Source organism: Caretta caretta, chromosome 3 (genome assembly GCF_965140235.1).
Source record: "Caretta caretta isolate rCarCar2 chromosome 3, rCarCar1.hap1, whole genome shotgun sequence".
NCBI lineage: Eukaryota > Metazoa > Chordata > Testudines > Cheloniidae > Caretta > Caretta caretta.
Window position 1 is genome coordinate 171,847,111 of NC_134208.1, and position 16,199 is coordinate 171,863,309.

The 16,199-nt window shown below is 42.2% G+C and overlaps 1 protein-coding gene across 1 annotated transcript; it reads right to left on the reverse strand.

The window, feature by feature from the left end:
- Window positions 1–4,119: 4,119 nt before the first annotated feature.
- On the reverse strand, window positions 4,120–11,849 carry COX7A2L (cytochrome c oxidase subunit 7A2 like). The gene is made up of 3 exons (XM_048843025.2): window positions 11,486–11,849; window positions 6,218–6,352; window positions 4,120–5,102 (listed from the first exon to the last, which is right to left on the reverse strand). Exons 1-3 carry the CDS (start codon window positions 11,555–11,557, stop codon window positions 4,959–4,961), a joined length of 351 nt encoding a protein of 116 aa, XP_048698982.1. The 5' UTR covers window positions 11,558–11,849; the 3' UTR covers window positions 4,120–4,958.
- Window positions 11,850–16,199: the final 4,350 nt, after the last annotated feature.

Below are 16,199 nucleotides of genomic sequence, written 5' to 3' on the forward strand. Positions count from 1 at the left end.
TCAACAAAAGGAGCATAATGTGGACATGCAAAAGCAATTTAATTACATGGATAGAACTGCTGAATTTAGTTACATGGATAGAACTACTGAATTCAGGCTGTGACAGCTCTATGAAGGTAAATGATCATGATTTAACATGTTTTATCTTAAAGACTTATAAGAACAATAAGAAAATGCCAAAGAGGTGGGTGATTATCCTGAGATAATCACACTTCTGAGCACTGTAGAATTTAGCTGCTCCTCCCTTTTCCCCCAACACTCCAGGGTGTGATTATTTCATTAAAACTTAATTCTCTGGTGTGTATTCATGCCAAAATGTTAAAAGCCAGAGTTTGCATTCCAATTAAAATGTGTCTTGTTTTCATGTGTCCTCATGAGTGTTGGTGTTGGGTTTCCCATCTGTAAACTGGAGAAAATAATTCTGACCTACCTCATAAGGTACTGTGAGGATAAGTTACTAATGTATGTAAGAGCAGCCTTTCAAAAGCATGGACTCTATGTGTCCCTGTTTGTACAGAGCCTTGTCCAACAGGACCGAACAGGGACCTCTGCGTGCTATAATATAAATAATGAATATTACAAATAATAAATTAATAGTTTGTAGCCTGTCTTGGAATTAGATTGTAAGTTCCTGAGGCAATGGACTTCATCTTCCTACATGTTTATAAAGTACCATGTGCATTTATGATGCTATATAATTAATAATACTCACACAGAATTCAGCTCCAACTTTGTTTTAGGGGATGACATTTCAAATCCTATTAATTTAGGAGATCCCTTAGAAATTTCTAACCAGATGCTAAATTTACAATTAAGGATAATAACTTTCCTGGGGGGGAAAAACATTTTACTTACAGGAATATAGGAGTTTATCAATGACCTGATGAGTGAGTATGACAGGCCGTCTCTCCCTTTTTACTGGTTACCAAGGTAGCAAGATTACTAAGTATGAAATCATCTTTTCTTAGCAATAAGAAATGCACATAGAACAATGTGCCTTATGCTGACTGTTCCTCTCAAAAGGGCATTGACAGATAGTGAGTACTATCTTAAGCACCACCCAGGCTTGGCCTGAAGTAGGCAGAAAAGTAGCCCATGCGGTTTATGTACTGGCTGCCAAGGTGGTCCGGTCCCAAGATAGGGATAGGTGTTCTGTCTATCGCCCCACCACAGTTAGGGAACCCTATTGCAGCAAAGCCATCCACTATGACCTGCACATTTCCCAGTCACTATCCTTGATAGCAGCAGCTCAGTGACTGCGTTGGCTACTTGGATCACAGCAGTCCCCCACAGTAGATTTACCCACTCCAAATTGATTCCCGACTGACCGGTAGCTGTCTGGCGTTGCAAGCTTCCAGAGGACTATCGCCACTTGCTTGTGAACTGTGAGGGCTGCTCTCATCTTGGCATTCTTGCGCTTCCGGGCAGGGGAAAGCAAGTCACAAAGTTCCATGAAAGTGCCCTTATGCATGCGAAAGTTTCGCAGCCACTGGGAATCATTCCAGACCTGCAACACTATGCGGTCCCACCAGTCTGTGCTTGTTTCCTGGGCCCCGAATTGGTATTCCACGGCACGAACCTGCCCCCCCACCACCATGATGTCCAAATTGCCAGGGCCAGTGCTTTGAGAGAAAAGTCTGTGTTCATGTCCTCATCACTATCGTGATCGCGCTGTCATCGCCTCCTTGCCTGCTTTTGCAGGTTCTGCACATACTGCAGGATAATGCGCGACGTGTTCGCAATGCTCACAACAGCAGCGGTGAGCTGAGCGGGCTCCATGCTGCTATGGTATGGCGTCTGTAGGAGAGCAGAGTTGCAGCGGAAGCAGTAGATGACAACAGATGGCACAAGAATAGATATTTATACAGAACGACGAGAGGACCTGCAAGGTGGATTCATGGCACCAGGAGAGCAGAGTTGCAGCTGAAGCAGTGGATGATGATGACGGTTAGCAGTCCTACTGCACCATCTGCTGGCAGCAGTATGGCGCCTGCACAGAAAAAAGGCGCAAAACGATTGTCTGCTGTTGCTTTCGCGGAGGGAGGGGTGACTGATGACATGTACCCAAAACCACCCACGACAATGTTTTTGCCCATCAGGCGTTGGGAGCTCAACCCAGAATTCCAATGGGCAGCTGAAACTGCGGGAACTGTGGGATAACTACCCACAGTGCAACACTCCAAAAGTCGATGCTAGCCACAGTAGTGAGGATGCACTCCGCTGACTTAATGTGGACATACGCAAGTAACTGTATAAAATTGATTTCTAAAAATCCATTTCTATAAGATCAACCTAATTTCGTAGTGTAGACATACCCAAAGGTATTTAGGTATCTAACTCCCATTGATCTGAGCTTTAGGTGCCTGCTTGATGCACCGCAGGAGGTGCCTCTGTGCTCAAGATTCTCACTGTGAAATCTCTCCTAGAGCAAAGGGCCTAAGCCAGCTTGTCCTTTCCCATAAAAAAGGGAGACCCACCCCACTGTAACCAAGAGCCCAACGGTTTTTGTAATGTGTCTTGGGAGGAAAGAAACATAGAAAGGCCACTGACGTTTTAGCAGTGGCTGGTCTATGGAATTTCATAGGCTTCATTTTCTGGCTGCAGCAGTGGCATTTTCAACTGCTCCCTGGGTTCTGCCTCCAGAGGCACTATGTTTGGGCACGAGTCAAAAGCAGCATGGCCCAGGTCAGTGAGAAGACTTGGTTTCTATGGCAACAGAGCTACACTTTCTCCCAGAACTCCTGCAGAGAGAGGCGTAGTTTGGTCAGGTTGCTATGCCTTAGAAGGAGCAGCTTCTCCTGTAAGAAACCCCTAGCTGAATGACTTTTTCCTCTGATTCTCTAATGTATTCTAGAGCAAGGGTCTTCACTCCAGCTGAAGTGCAGTGGCATAACAGCCATTGCATTTTCCTGTTACATTTGTTAGGTATAGGTCACATCAGCCGTAGTAACCAGTAATAGACTATCACTATTAGCTTAGAACTCTCAGGGAATCTCCTCAAATTACAAATGACCTGTGACAAACATCTAAGGACTTGTGGAAACAGATACAGACAGCCCTGTGTTAGAGGATTCTTCTAGATCATGATTAGCGTATGGCTACTACTCAGCAGCAGGAGACTGAAAATCACCAGTGCTGCAGAGAGATTCTCTTGGGCTCTGGAAGTTTTACCCTTTTCCCATGGACTTAAGAAAAGTATGGCTCACTGGTGGTTAACTGCTGGTAAAGGCAATGCTCCTGTTTTCTTAACTCTCCTTCCTGAGGGGCTTCGTCCATTTTCTTATGTGCTTCAGCCCATTATTCTCAGAGGCCTCTCTGCCATTTCTAAAATATAAACACTAGTCTCAGGCTTCAGTTTCTCATACAAAAAATTATACACTGTTACATTTCTTCAGTCATGACTCTTAAGATGATTTTTTTACATCTGAGCCTTTAAAATATTTAATTGGAAAACAAGTGAACTTTCTTTAAATACTAGTATATGAAAAACAAATTTGGAGAAATGGAAAGAAAAGGAAATTTGACATCCTGTGATGGGATGAGGGGAGGAAGGAAAGGGGCCTTTACATTTCTTCTGCACAAGGAAGGTGAGCTTTGTGAGATTTTGAATAGGTGTAGGAATTGGAGACGAATCCATGGGTATGCAGGTCTAATGGTTGGGAATTCAAAACAGGTGAAGGGACATCAGCTGTTATTTCAGTCCACAGGAGTGACTGTCCCTATAGGATAAAGGGTGCATTTCATCACCATCAAATACAAAAAAAAAAAAAAAAAAAGTGTGCCAGCATCCAGCATTTCATGCAATATAGGTTGTTTTTGGGTTTTTTTTTTTTGGGGGGGGGGGCACCTGACTCATCTTTTTACAAATGAGAAATAAGACAGTATTGCAGTTAACACACAACTAAGTTACGAAATATAGCAACCTTTCACTAAAGCAGATACTGGTGATTACTTCTTATGAAAGGCTAGTACCTGGCTATTAGCATAATTCTGAGGTTTAGAGACTGTTCGAGCAGATGTCTGCTTCAAAAAGGTACAAGTTGAGGTTGGAAACCAGATGTTTTGAAACATTAGAAGGCTGTGAAAAGATGAAACAACAAGACTTTCAAATCTGAAACGTTTCAATGTTTGCAGTGGTGTATTTATTCCACAGTAAAAACAAACAGTACTTTAATTTAAAAATATAATTTGACAAAAGGAAAAGGACAAAAAACTAGTACAGTTGGTGTTACAATGTAGAAGTCTGCCTAAGTGCAACACTGCTACCAGCCGCTGTGTTCATAGACTGTATTAGATTTGGACACCACTCTGAAACCTGTATTAGATTTGGACACCATAACCCTATCATATTACTCACTGAAAGTACAAATTTAAGTAACCATGTTTCCAACATTAATGTTATCTCAGCATTTGGAAGAATCTCTGTGCTGCACCCGCTAATGTGAATTCTTAGTGAACATGTATGACAAGAAAAATAGACTTGTCATCAAACAGTAAGTTACACAAAACACTTATTGCTTCTGTAAACCCTGGAATCCCCTCCCCCTGTTCTCCTTACACTTGAGAGAATGTGGGTGTTAAGGCATAGCTTGACACAATTAAGTTTTCATTTCCAATTTAAACATTGTTGAAAGGCAGGTGGCAAGTTATACCACCCTAAAGTGCTCAGAGGCTGTTGTAAGTCAACTATTTGTCTGGTTTACGTTTGGGGTGGGAAAGAGAAGACTGGAGACCTGACACAAGCAAAACACATTGACTTTCACTCTTAAATATTAACTTTGATATTCATCTTGCTTTCCAATGCATTAGAAGGTAACCACTTTCGAAACATTTTCTTAATGTCTTTATTTGAAGAATTCACAACATACAATCACAGGATTAAGCAGTAAATACAAAGCGGTAGTATGCAACTGGTCCTTCAGAGAAATGCTGAATCAGTCCCATTAGTTATGGTTCACTCACTTCTTAGATTTTGGTTGTGAGGCCATGTAGAGAGCTATCAGACAGTAGATGGTCCCTCCTATCGTTAGGGCCATAGTGGTCCGATATAGCAGCTGATCAGGAACTCCTCGTTTCAGATGTACTGGCAATCCATCAGCCTTCTTTGGGAGAAGAACAACACAGCACGTGAAAAAAGGCTGATCATCACAAAAAAGCTACTATAGCTAAAATAAGGAGAATTATGAGAGAGAGTTGGGGAGGGTAAAGAAACCCTCCCCAAAAACCACAGAACATAGGGTTTCCTCCTGAAACTGCACAAAGGGAAGAGCAGACTAGTTTTATTTTAAGTGCAGATATTTGTTTTATTACATGCACCTTGCAAATTGTAGGCACAAACAAGCCTTGGAATATTTTCTCAAAATCCTTTATCATAAAAGGCACTTGACTGAAAAGTGTCACTAACTAGAGAATGGGAGAAGATCTGTATAAATCAAATGTGGTTCACCAATTCAGCATTACACATAAATAAAATAAATAAATAAAAATGGCATGGAAGACAGCCGAGTACATTTTAAAAAGCACAACCCCTTGTCATTCTCATAAAAACAGAATGTTATATGAAGTTTATTCTTAGTTTTAAATGAGAGAACTCCTTTAAATGTGAACTCCACCCATCAGTCCCTAACTAACAAGTAGTTAATCCACAGAGATAACACAAAAGCTCTGGAGGACACTACATATACCGTTATTCCATAGGTTTTGAGCACCAGTAAACGTTTACATAGTTTATAAACATCTAAAATTACTCAACACCACCAAACAAACTGGGGATTGTGATTCCAGTTTGTTCTTGCATTCAGCTTTGTTGGATCATAAGCTTGTCATATATTCCCAGAAAGAAAACATGTTTACAACTGACCCGAATGTGATAAGCACCTGTAGCAGCGTGAAGAAAGGAGATCTGAGGTTTTTCTCCTTTCTAGTAGATGTCCTGCCAATACAAGGATTCTGTGCAGTCTCAAGGTACCGAGACCATGAATTATCAAGCAACAAACAAACTATAGGATGTTATGAAAATTACTACAAATCCTTTCTAAAAGATTCAAACATTAATACCTTTTGGACCAAATGTTGCAGAATTTGAGTTACACCTGTGCACGCCCTCTGGTGCGGGCCCACTGATGGCATTGCACAGGTGCAATGAAGGGCAGAATATGGCCCACTATCTTCAGCCCTTTTTATTTAAATTTTCTCTTAATAAAGCTTTTCTTCTTACCTGAAATAGCTTCTGGAGGTCCGGCACCTTGTTTTTATCCAAATAAGAAACAGCTGCTGGCGAATCTGAGGCAAGTTTAGTTGGCGTTCCAAAAATCAGAGCTGGCGATTCTGTGGATGCCAGTGGCTTGAGTCCCTGAAAATGGAGATTTAAGTGTTGAGTACCTGTTATTTAACAGTTGAAAAGAATGTACCACTAATCATGTTCCAAATAAACAAATGACCACAGCTAAAATGAAAAGGCATTATAGAGAGAAAGCTAACCTGGCTACAGCCCCCACCTCAAAAAAAACCCCACTAAAATGACATCCAACTACAAATATATAGGAGGTGACTGTCAAATTTGTCAGCTAGTTTTGGCTCAGGACTTGACAAATTCACTTGCCATTTGCAAATAAGCAACCTTCCATGGTGAATGAGGATTTACCCATCACATTCTCCATGTTTTTTTCAAAAGTTTCTAGCCCTTATCATGGCAGAGGGTCTTCCAAATGTGAAGTTAAAAAGTCAACTAAAGCAGTGTTTCCCTGAAGTGGTAGTCAGCCTGAAATAAAAGTGAAGAGCACCTCAAGGCCCAAATCCTGTCCCAATGTGCTGCCTGAACAGCATGGGAATTCCTCAGACACATGGTGAGGAATAACTGACAAACAAAGACAGACCTAATGGCTGCTGCAGGCAGTGGCACACACCTTAAATGAAGGTTTGGCAGTGGGTTGGGGGAAATGGCTAGAACTATCTTCACTTTGTACAGGTACAGCAGGTGCTGCTGGATAAGAGAGGACACTGTTAAGCAGGAATAACCTCCTCCTCCAGCACTCAGCTGGTACTGCTTCTGCTGCTAATCCCCATCCCCCAAGTCTCCACGGACTGAGCCATAATTTAAACCTTTACTTTAGATCATGTACTCTGATTTGATACCATAAATCCTATTTATTGAAAAGGTTTTCATGTATACTATTCAAAGTTATGGTTCCCCCAGGAACTGTAAGGTGTCCTGCTTGCACATCTCTCTCTAAATATTTATTACTATACATGGAGTTAAGTTATGCCTTCATGTGCGCATGCAGTGTGGATAAGATAAGGTTGCTGCGAAAGCCATAACAAGTTTTCTAATTTGTCCACATAAATGGAGAAATATACATTAATGCAACAGTGAGGCTGAGATTTTAGTTTGATAGATTTTAAATTCAGAGTAATGAAAACACTGATCCAATGCAATGAGCAAAATCGTTGCCCCACTGAAATCAATGGGAATTTTGCGACTGACTTCACCGTGGTCAGGATTTCACCACAGGGTTTAGTTCTAAAAGATGCTTGAAATTTTTGTAGTGCACTTAGTAAAATGCTAGATTACAATATGTATTGGAGAACTTTATTATTTTCTCTATTTATATACCAAATTACTTTATAAAAAAGGCATAAGTATTCATTCAAGAAGAAATAACTGCAAATCTAAAGTTTTAGAACTAAGTAAACAGTTTGGAAACTGGCTAAAAAAATAATCTTTTAGCCTGAGAGCAACCATGAGACATGCCAAAGTAATTCTCAGAGGTTAAAAACTCCTAAAGATAATGAAACTATCTTAATCATGACTGAGAAGACCATTTCATTATCATCCATTACCGTTAGGAGTTTTTTCTACTATGATGCTAAGCATTTAGTGTAATTAAAACATTTAGATTTGCATAATGAATAGGTTATTACACCAAAATCTCTTGTGATCTTTCTCCCTTTCATTAACAAATTACTTTTCAGTTGTCTATTCGATCTTATATTCTGGAGCCTTCCCAATCACAAAAGAAATGTTGTATTACACAGAAATTAAAAATTAAATGGATGGCAGTCTAACAAACTGAACTCCCATGGACTTCCCACATCGGTGATATGTTACACCATACTTAGCCACCTGGTGACTTCCCCAGCTATAATAGTCCTCCCCACCCTTTGCGCTAACGATCTGGAACTTTCATCTCTCTTCCTCCAGCACTTCCTTTTTAAAATTTTACCTTAAAATTCAGATGGTTATCCTTCATTGGGAGTCAGCCATCCCCATGCCATCTCCCTACACTTACTAGACCCCCTCCAGTTCCTCCTCAGTGCAGTTGAGGAGCAGTTTTAGAGGGCCACAGCAGAATCTTTCATTTTCAAGTAGGTGGACATTTCCCCACTTTTTGGACTTACCTATGAGGATGCAGGAGAAAGAGTTTATTTGCAGGGCTTTAAAAATTAACCCAGCAACCACTTACCCCGGACTAAATGCACAATGCTCCACACCACACACTCTCCCAAGCAACACCTGTTCTAAATGGTTTCTTAGTAGTCAAGCACTACTCATGACTTGGGCCTAAAAACCCAACTAACTTGGCTGAACTTAGAGACCCCAATTAATGCCACCCCAACCTCTCCTCCCTTCCACCACATACAAATAAACGAATTAGTGCTGCCACACACAACACACATCAAATCAGTTAATGTTCTTGCATGGAAGGTGGCACACTTACATGGCCCTGCGTGGGGCCTCTCTTGCTAGCTCAATAGGGGACAAGCTGCAGACACACTATGCCTGCCACAGTGGAAGCAACACTGGGAGTGGTGGGTGTCTGCAGAATAAGGTCTGGTCTATACTTAAAAGTTATGTCAGTTAGGTGTGCAAAAGAGTCACACCCTTAACCAACAGAGCTATGCTGGCAAAAGCCCTAGTGTAGATTCTAAGAGTTCTTTTGCTCGTGTAGTTTGTTTCATACAGGAAACTAGCATAAACATCAGCAAAAGAACTTGTTTTATACTGGCAAGCTCTTTTTAGTGTAGAGCTGGCTTTCTAGTATAGAAAATCTCTTCTGGTGGAAGAGATCACTGCAGAGTGGATAAAAGATTATTTTTTTAAAAAAATCAATTTTTCTTTAAATTAAATGTATTTAAAATTAAATTTTAAACAGCCTACGTTAAGGCCTAAAGCTATTATAATCTACTAACAACTCAAATGAAATGCAAAAAAATATTAAGCAGTACGTTTGCTTCCAAGGTCTAAATAGAGTCAAACTACTGGACTGGTGGAAGTCACTGGAACCAGGGTTTGTTGAAGTGCTAAACCAGCTTTTGATAGCAGTAAAGAATATTTTCTTCACTTCAGCTTATTCAACTAGTTCAGTTCAATGACCAGTTCATTGAGAATTAAGAAAGCAATTGAGAATTGAAAAAGCATGAAAGGGTGTTTAAGCATGAAAGCTTGTTTTCTTCTTCCATTCTATGAATAAAAGCTAGGTGTGAGAGGATAATATCTACTAGTTGTAAAATCTTGAAGCACACATGATTAAATAGCATCAGTTCAATTCACTAACTAGAGATACCTCCTTTGTTTGAAAAATCAGTTTTAAAAGCAAAAAAAACTATATTTTTCTTATATATCCAGAATATTTAAGGTAGTTTTATTTAATTGTTTAAAATGCTGTTTTGTGCACTTAATTGAATTTCCATCCAAATACAGCTTGACACAAATTGCAAGTAAAATAATAATAATAAATAATAATAATAAAAAACCATCCAGTAAACAGGTAAGCTATATAATTACTTAAATAAATGCAGATACAGTGCATCCTCCTTGTTAGCAAGAAGCACCAAGTTTAGCTTAAAGGCTAAATATAGCAGGAAAGCAAACATTTTAATTGTTACCAACCAGTGAGACTCTCTCTCTCTTTAGGAAAATAACTAAAGTACAAGTGCAAAACAATTAAAATGGATTATTTAAATCAATGCTTCCTGTCTGCTGAGTTAAATCATGATTAAAATCAGAGATTTAAATAGCTTTGATGTAAATCAATCCACTGTGCATCAATTTATGCTCAGCTCATAATTGGGAAGTTTTTCTTTATATAAGCACAAGTAGTATTCTTAGAAAAACCTCCCCACACAAGTTTTGCAGAAGTTGAGAACACTTACAGGAAATATTTCTGCTTGCCCAGGATGAGTGAGTTTTTCATACCCGGTTTATTCATGTTTGACTGTATATGCAAATTTGAATACAATATGCCACCGATACAGTGTAAATTAAGGAAAAGAGTACGGTTTAACAACAAAAATGACACTTCAAGTGACATTAGCATATGGATTAGTCTTCCAAAGCTGAGGGAACAAGGAAGAGATGGACTAATGTCTCAGGTTTTCAACCTAGACCTTTGATCTTACTTTGAATTTACTGGATCCCAACCAAGGGAAAGGTAAGCATTCATGGATGTCAATTCAACCTTTGCTTTTAACTGATTTTTACCTGAAAACAGAGCTCTTCACTGTTAATAAAAAGCTTTGGATGCTTGAAGCTGAGAAATTATGGCATTGGGTTTGAAGACGGGAAGCTAGTGAATGTGCATACTTTGTTTAACTAAGGCTTCGTCTGCACTTGGAAGTAGCATTATCTCAGTAGTCAGTTGTCATAGAAGACTAGGGTTGGAAAGGACCTCAGGAGGTCATCTAGTCCAACCCCCTGCTCAAAGCAGGGCCAACCCCAACTAAATCATCCCAGCCAGGGCTTTCAATACTGCTTATTTGATTGTACACACAAAGATGACCCATGGCTCCCGCTGAACTGGTATTATCCATGGTGTTTTTTGGTCTACATTTAGGGACAAACCGTGGTAGGCACCAGTTTGGCGAACAGATAATTGAGAGTTAGTTGCTGAAGCAGTGTTATTTTTCCAATGCAAACAAGGTCTGAGACCCTCCTCCGCTTGAGAGACAAACCAGCCCCATTTTACAGGTGGGTAATAAAGGGAAGCAGGAGAGATGAGGTGACTTGCCCAAGGTCGCGCAGCAGGGCAGTGGCAGCGTCAGGAACCGGACCCGCGGAGAGCACCCTGAGGGCATCACTTCCCGCCACGCAGGGCGGCCCAAGCCCCGTGAGGCCAGGGCACACACCCCATCCCCCTACAGATGGGCTCAGACGCCACGTTCAGATCTGCCCGCAGTCAAACGGCGCCGTGGCCTCTTCCCGAGCCCTGACCCGACAGCCGTGAAGGTGGCCGCGGCAGGGACTCCGGCCGCGCGGGAAGGTCACCCCGCGGGCGCGAGGCAGCCGGCCCACAAGCCACGCGGAGGCTTCCTTCCCCACGACGGCAGCCCAGAGCCCGCCCGTCGCGTGAAGGTCACCGCGCCCCGCTGGCCTGCGGCCGACCCGGCGTGCCGCGCCCAGCGGACTGTCCCGCTCCAAGCCCCGCCGGGAGCGGCGCGGGGAGGACGGTGAAGGTCAGAGACCGTGTGGCGCCGGCCACGCGCTCACCTGGGGGGCATAGGCGGCGGCCGCCACCGCCCCGACCAGCCTCTGGCTGAAGCCGCTGAATTTATAATACATGGCGCCGGGCTCTCCGCGCTGCTCCCCCGCGGGCACCCGGCCGGCCGCGACACGCTCCGAGACAGGACCTTCCTCTCCTCTCCTCTCCTCTCCTCCCCCCGTGGCTTCCCCAGCCTGTCGGGCCCCGGCGGCGGGAGGCAGTTTTGTAGAGCGCTACGCCGAATGCCTGTGGAACAAACTCGGAAACCAGCCCAAAGCGCTGCCTACGAGGCTTGAGTGATAAACGCGGGTCCTTCCTGGATTGCGGGAGCGCCAACTGCCCCCGGGTTCTGTAGCGAGCATGAAGAGCGGGCGACAGTTTCTAATCAGGCAGCAGTAAGGCAGCCCAATACGCCTGCGCACTCGGCCCCCGATGCAGGGATTTAGGCCCCCGCCGCTCCGCCTCTGGGGAAAGGCCCAAGAGCCACCCAATCAGCGGCCGAGAGCTGTTGAAACCCCGCCTCCTGCATAACAACTGTTGCTAGCTGGGGACGCTTTCTGTGGCACGTCTGCGCAGCCTGCCGGGGCAGAGACGCGGTGGGACGGGTAGGCCGGGCACGACCGCTGAGGGAGGCTGGCCTCGTGGGGCGGCTGCAGCGGGGTGGGGGCCCGGGCGGGGCGACAGGGCAAGGCCCCAAGGGAGGGGCGTCTGGGGGGCTGAAAGGAGCTAACGGAGCGGGGAGGCGGCGCTCCCCGAACCCCAGCGAAGGAGGGTGCAGGCGGGGAAGCCCCTTCCACTGAGCGTCCGTGAGTCTTCGGAGCTTCTCAGCGGGTTTTACCTGTGGATCCAGGAGATTAATGACCTGCGGGTGTGTCTCTCTGCATGTGCATAATGAGGACTCGGGGGCCCTGTTCGGTCATTATCGGCTCTTCTCGACTTTTCATTTTTTATTGCTCTGCTACAGTTGTTACCTCCCACACGAGTGCTCTGTAATATTGGCATCTAGATGGTTGTCAGGTAACAAATGCTGTGGTAATTATAGCCGTGTTAGTCTGTATTTGCAAAAAGAAAAGGAGGACTTGTGGCACCTTAGAGACTAACCAATTTATTTGAGCATAAGCTTTCGTGCTCAAATAAATTGGTTAGTCTCTAAGGTGCCACAAGTCCTCCTTTTCTTTTTGTGGTAATTATGGACATCTGGTCTGCTGGTCTCTTGCTACTTTTGTTAATGATACAGAATAAATATTATATAATTCCCTGCCAGAAACTTGGAAATCAAGTGGAAATGCAAACAGTGTTGTTTCCTGCAGTTTAATATGTGCTTGCTTTCTTATTTACCAAATAATTCCTGCCTCACCCCATCTCTTCTGTCATCTTTTTAGTGGAAATGAAATCTACACTACTGTTTGTTTTGTGAAGATTTCATTTCTTGTAGGGCTGTCAATTAATCGCATTTAACTCACGCGATTCATTTTTTTTTAGTTAATCACGATTAAAAAAATGAAACACTTAATCGAAGTTTTGGTTGTATTGTTAAACAATAGAATACCAACTGAAATTTACTGAATATTTTTGGATGTTTTTCTACATATTTAAATATATTGATTTCAATTACAATACCGAATACAAAGTGTACACTGCTCACGTTATATTATCATTTTTATTACAAATATTTGCACTGTAAAAATGATAAACAAAAGAAACAGTATTTTTCAGTTCACCTCATATTATACTGTAGTGCAATCTCTTTATTGTGAAGGTGCAACTTACAAATGTAGATTTTGGTTTTTGTTACATAACTGCACTCAAAAACCAAACAATGCAAAACTTTAGAGCCTACAAGTCCACTCAGTCCTCCTCCTTGTTCAGCCAATTGCTAAGGCAAACAAGTTTGTTTACATTTATGGGAGATAATGCTACCCGCTTCTTATTTACAATGTCACCAGAAAGTGAGAACAAGCCTTCACATGGCACTTTTGTAGCCGGTGTTGCAAGGTATTTACGTGCCACGTATGCTAAAAATTCATATGCCCCTTCATGCTTTGGCCACCATTCCAGAGGACATGCTTCCATGCTGATGATGCTCATTTAAAAAAAAAAAGTGTTAATTAAATTTGTGACTGAACGCCTTGGGGGAAAATTGTATGTCTCTGGCTCTATTTTACCTGCATTCTGCCATATATTTCATGTTATAGTAGTCTTGGATGATGACTCAGCACATGTTCATTTTAAGAACACTTTCGCTGCAGATTTGACAAAATGCAAAGAAGGTACCAATGTGAGATTTCTAAAGATAGCTACGGCACTCGACCCAAGGTTTAAGAATTTGAAGTGCCATCCAAAATCTGAGCGGGATGAGGTGTGGAGCATGCTTTCAGAAGTCTTAAAAGAGCAACACTCTGATGCGGAAACAGCAGAACCCAAATCACCAAAAAAGAAAATCAGCTTTCTGCTGGTGGCATCTGACTCAAATGATGAAAATGAATATGTGTCAGTCCGAACAGTATTGGATTGTTATCAAGCAGAACTCGTCGTCAGCATTGACGCATGTCTTCTGGAATGGTGGTTGAAGCATCAAGGGACATATGAATTTTTAATGCATCTGGCATGTAAATACCTTATGATGCCAGCTACAATAGTGCCATGAGAAGACCTGTTCTCACTTTCAGGTGACATTGTGAACAAGAAGCAGGCAGCATTATCTCTTGTAAATGTAAAACAAGTTTGTTTGTCTGAGCGATTGGCTGAACAAGAAGTAGGACTGAGTGGACTTATGGGCTCTAAAGTTTCACATTGTTTTGTTTTTGAATGCAGTTGGTTTTTTGTACATAATACTGCATTTGTAAGTTCAACTTTCATGATAAATTTCAGAGTAGCTGTCGTGTTAGTCTGTATTCGCAAAAAGAAAAGGAGTACTTGTGGCACCTTAGAGACTAGCCAATTTATCTGAGCATAAGCTTTCATGAGCTACAGTTTACTTCATCGGATGCTCAAATAAATTGGTTAGTCTCTAAGGTGCTACAAGTACTCCTTTCCTTTTTAAAAGAAGAACTTTATAATAAAGTAAAAGAATCACACCTGCAAAATCAGGATGGAAGGTAACTTTACAGGGTAATAAAAAGATTTAAAACACAGAGGACTCCCCTCTGGACTCAACTTCACAGTTACAAAAACAGGAATAAAACTACCTCTTAGCATAGGGAAAATTCACAAGCTAAAACAAAAGATAACCTGATGCATTTCCTTGCCTCACTTACAATTTTTGTAATTCTTAGATGGATTATTCCAGGTATATTTTTAGGAGATGTTGTCCCTGCTTGGCTTCTCTCTCCATCCAGAGAGGGAACAAACAAAGAGAGCCACACACAAATCATCCTCCCCCCCCAGATTTGAAAGTGTCTTCTTTCCTCATTGGTCTTTCTGGTCAGGTGCCAGCTAGGTTATTTGAGCTTCTTAACACCTTACAGGTAAAATGATTCAGTACAGCTGTCCCGGAGGGATTTTATGCAACCCTTATCTCTATGTTTATGACAGCAATTAATCATGATTAGTTTTTTAATCACGCTATTAATCGTGATTAATTTTTTTAATCACTTGACAACCCTACTTTCTTGAGAAGATGACCAGGTGAGCATCATGAGATTTCTCTCTTTTGAGTGAATTAAATCCTCCTGAAAGCTGTGACAGCCCTCAAATATGAAGTGCTCTGTTTATTCACAGAGTGGGTACGGCGTAGTTAACAGCTGTACAAGCTTCCCCATACTACCCAACAGCATGCCTCAGCCCTGATATAGAGGCCTTCTAAGGCTGACAGGGTAATTCAGCCTCCAGATCCATTTAGGTGCTGATCCAAAGTCCATTGAAGTCAATGGGAGTCTTTCCACTAACATGGATGGGCTTTAGATCAGGCATTCTGGTCCAGAATCTAAAAAGTACTCAGAGGTACCCAACTTCCATTGATTTCAATGGCTGTGAGGCACTTAAATATCTTTTGAGGGTCTGGGCCTCAGTCCTTGTCCTCTCTGACAGGTTTCAGAGTAGTAGCCATGTTAGCCTGTATTCGCAAAAAGAAAAGGAGGACTTGTGGCACCTTTGAGACTAACCAATTTATTTGAGCATAAGCTTTCGTGAGCTACAGCTCACTTCATCGGATGCATTCAGTGGAAAATACAGTGGGGAGATTTATATACATAGAGAACATGAAACAATGGGTGTTACCATACACACTGTAACCAGAGTGATCACTTAAGGTGAGTTATTACCAGCAGGAGAGTGGGGGGTGGGGAGGGGGGTCGGAAACTTTTGTAGTGGTTCCATTTCCAGCAGTTGACAAGAATGTCTGAGGAACAGTGGGGGGAGGAGATAAATATGGGGAAATAGTTTTACTTTATGTAATGACCCATCCACTCCCAGTCTCTATTCAAGCCTAAGTTAATTGTATCCAGTTTGCAAATTAATTCCAATTCAGCAGTCTCTCCTTGGAGTCTGTTTTTGAAGTTTTTTTGTTGAAGTATTGCCACTTTTAGGTCTGTAATCGAGTGACCAGAGAGATTGAAGTGTTCTCCAACTGGTTTTTGAATGTTATAATTCTTGACGTCTGATTTGTGTCCTGCTGGTAATAGCTCACCTTAAGTGATCACTCTGGTTACAGTGTGTATGGTAACACCCACTGTTTCATGTTCTCTATGTATATAAATCTTCCCACTGATTTTTCCACTGAAT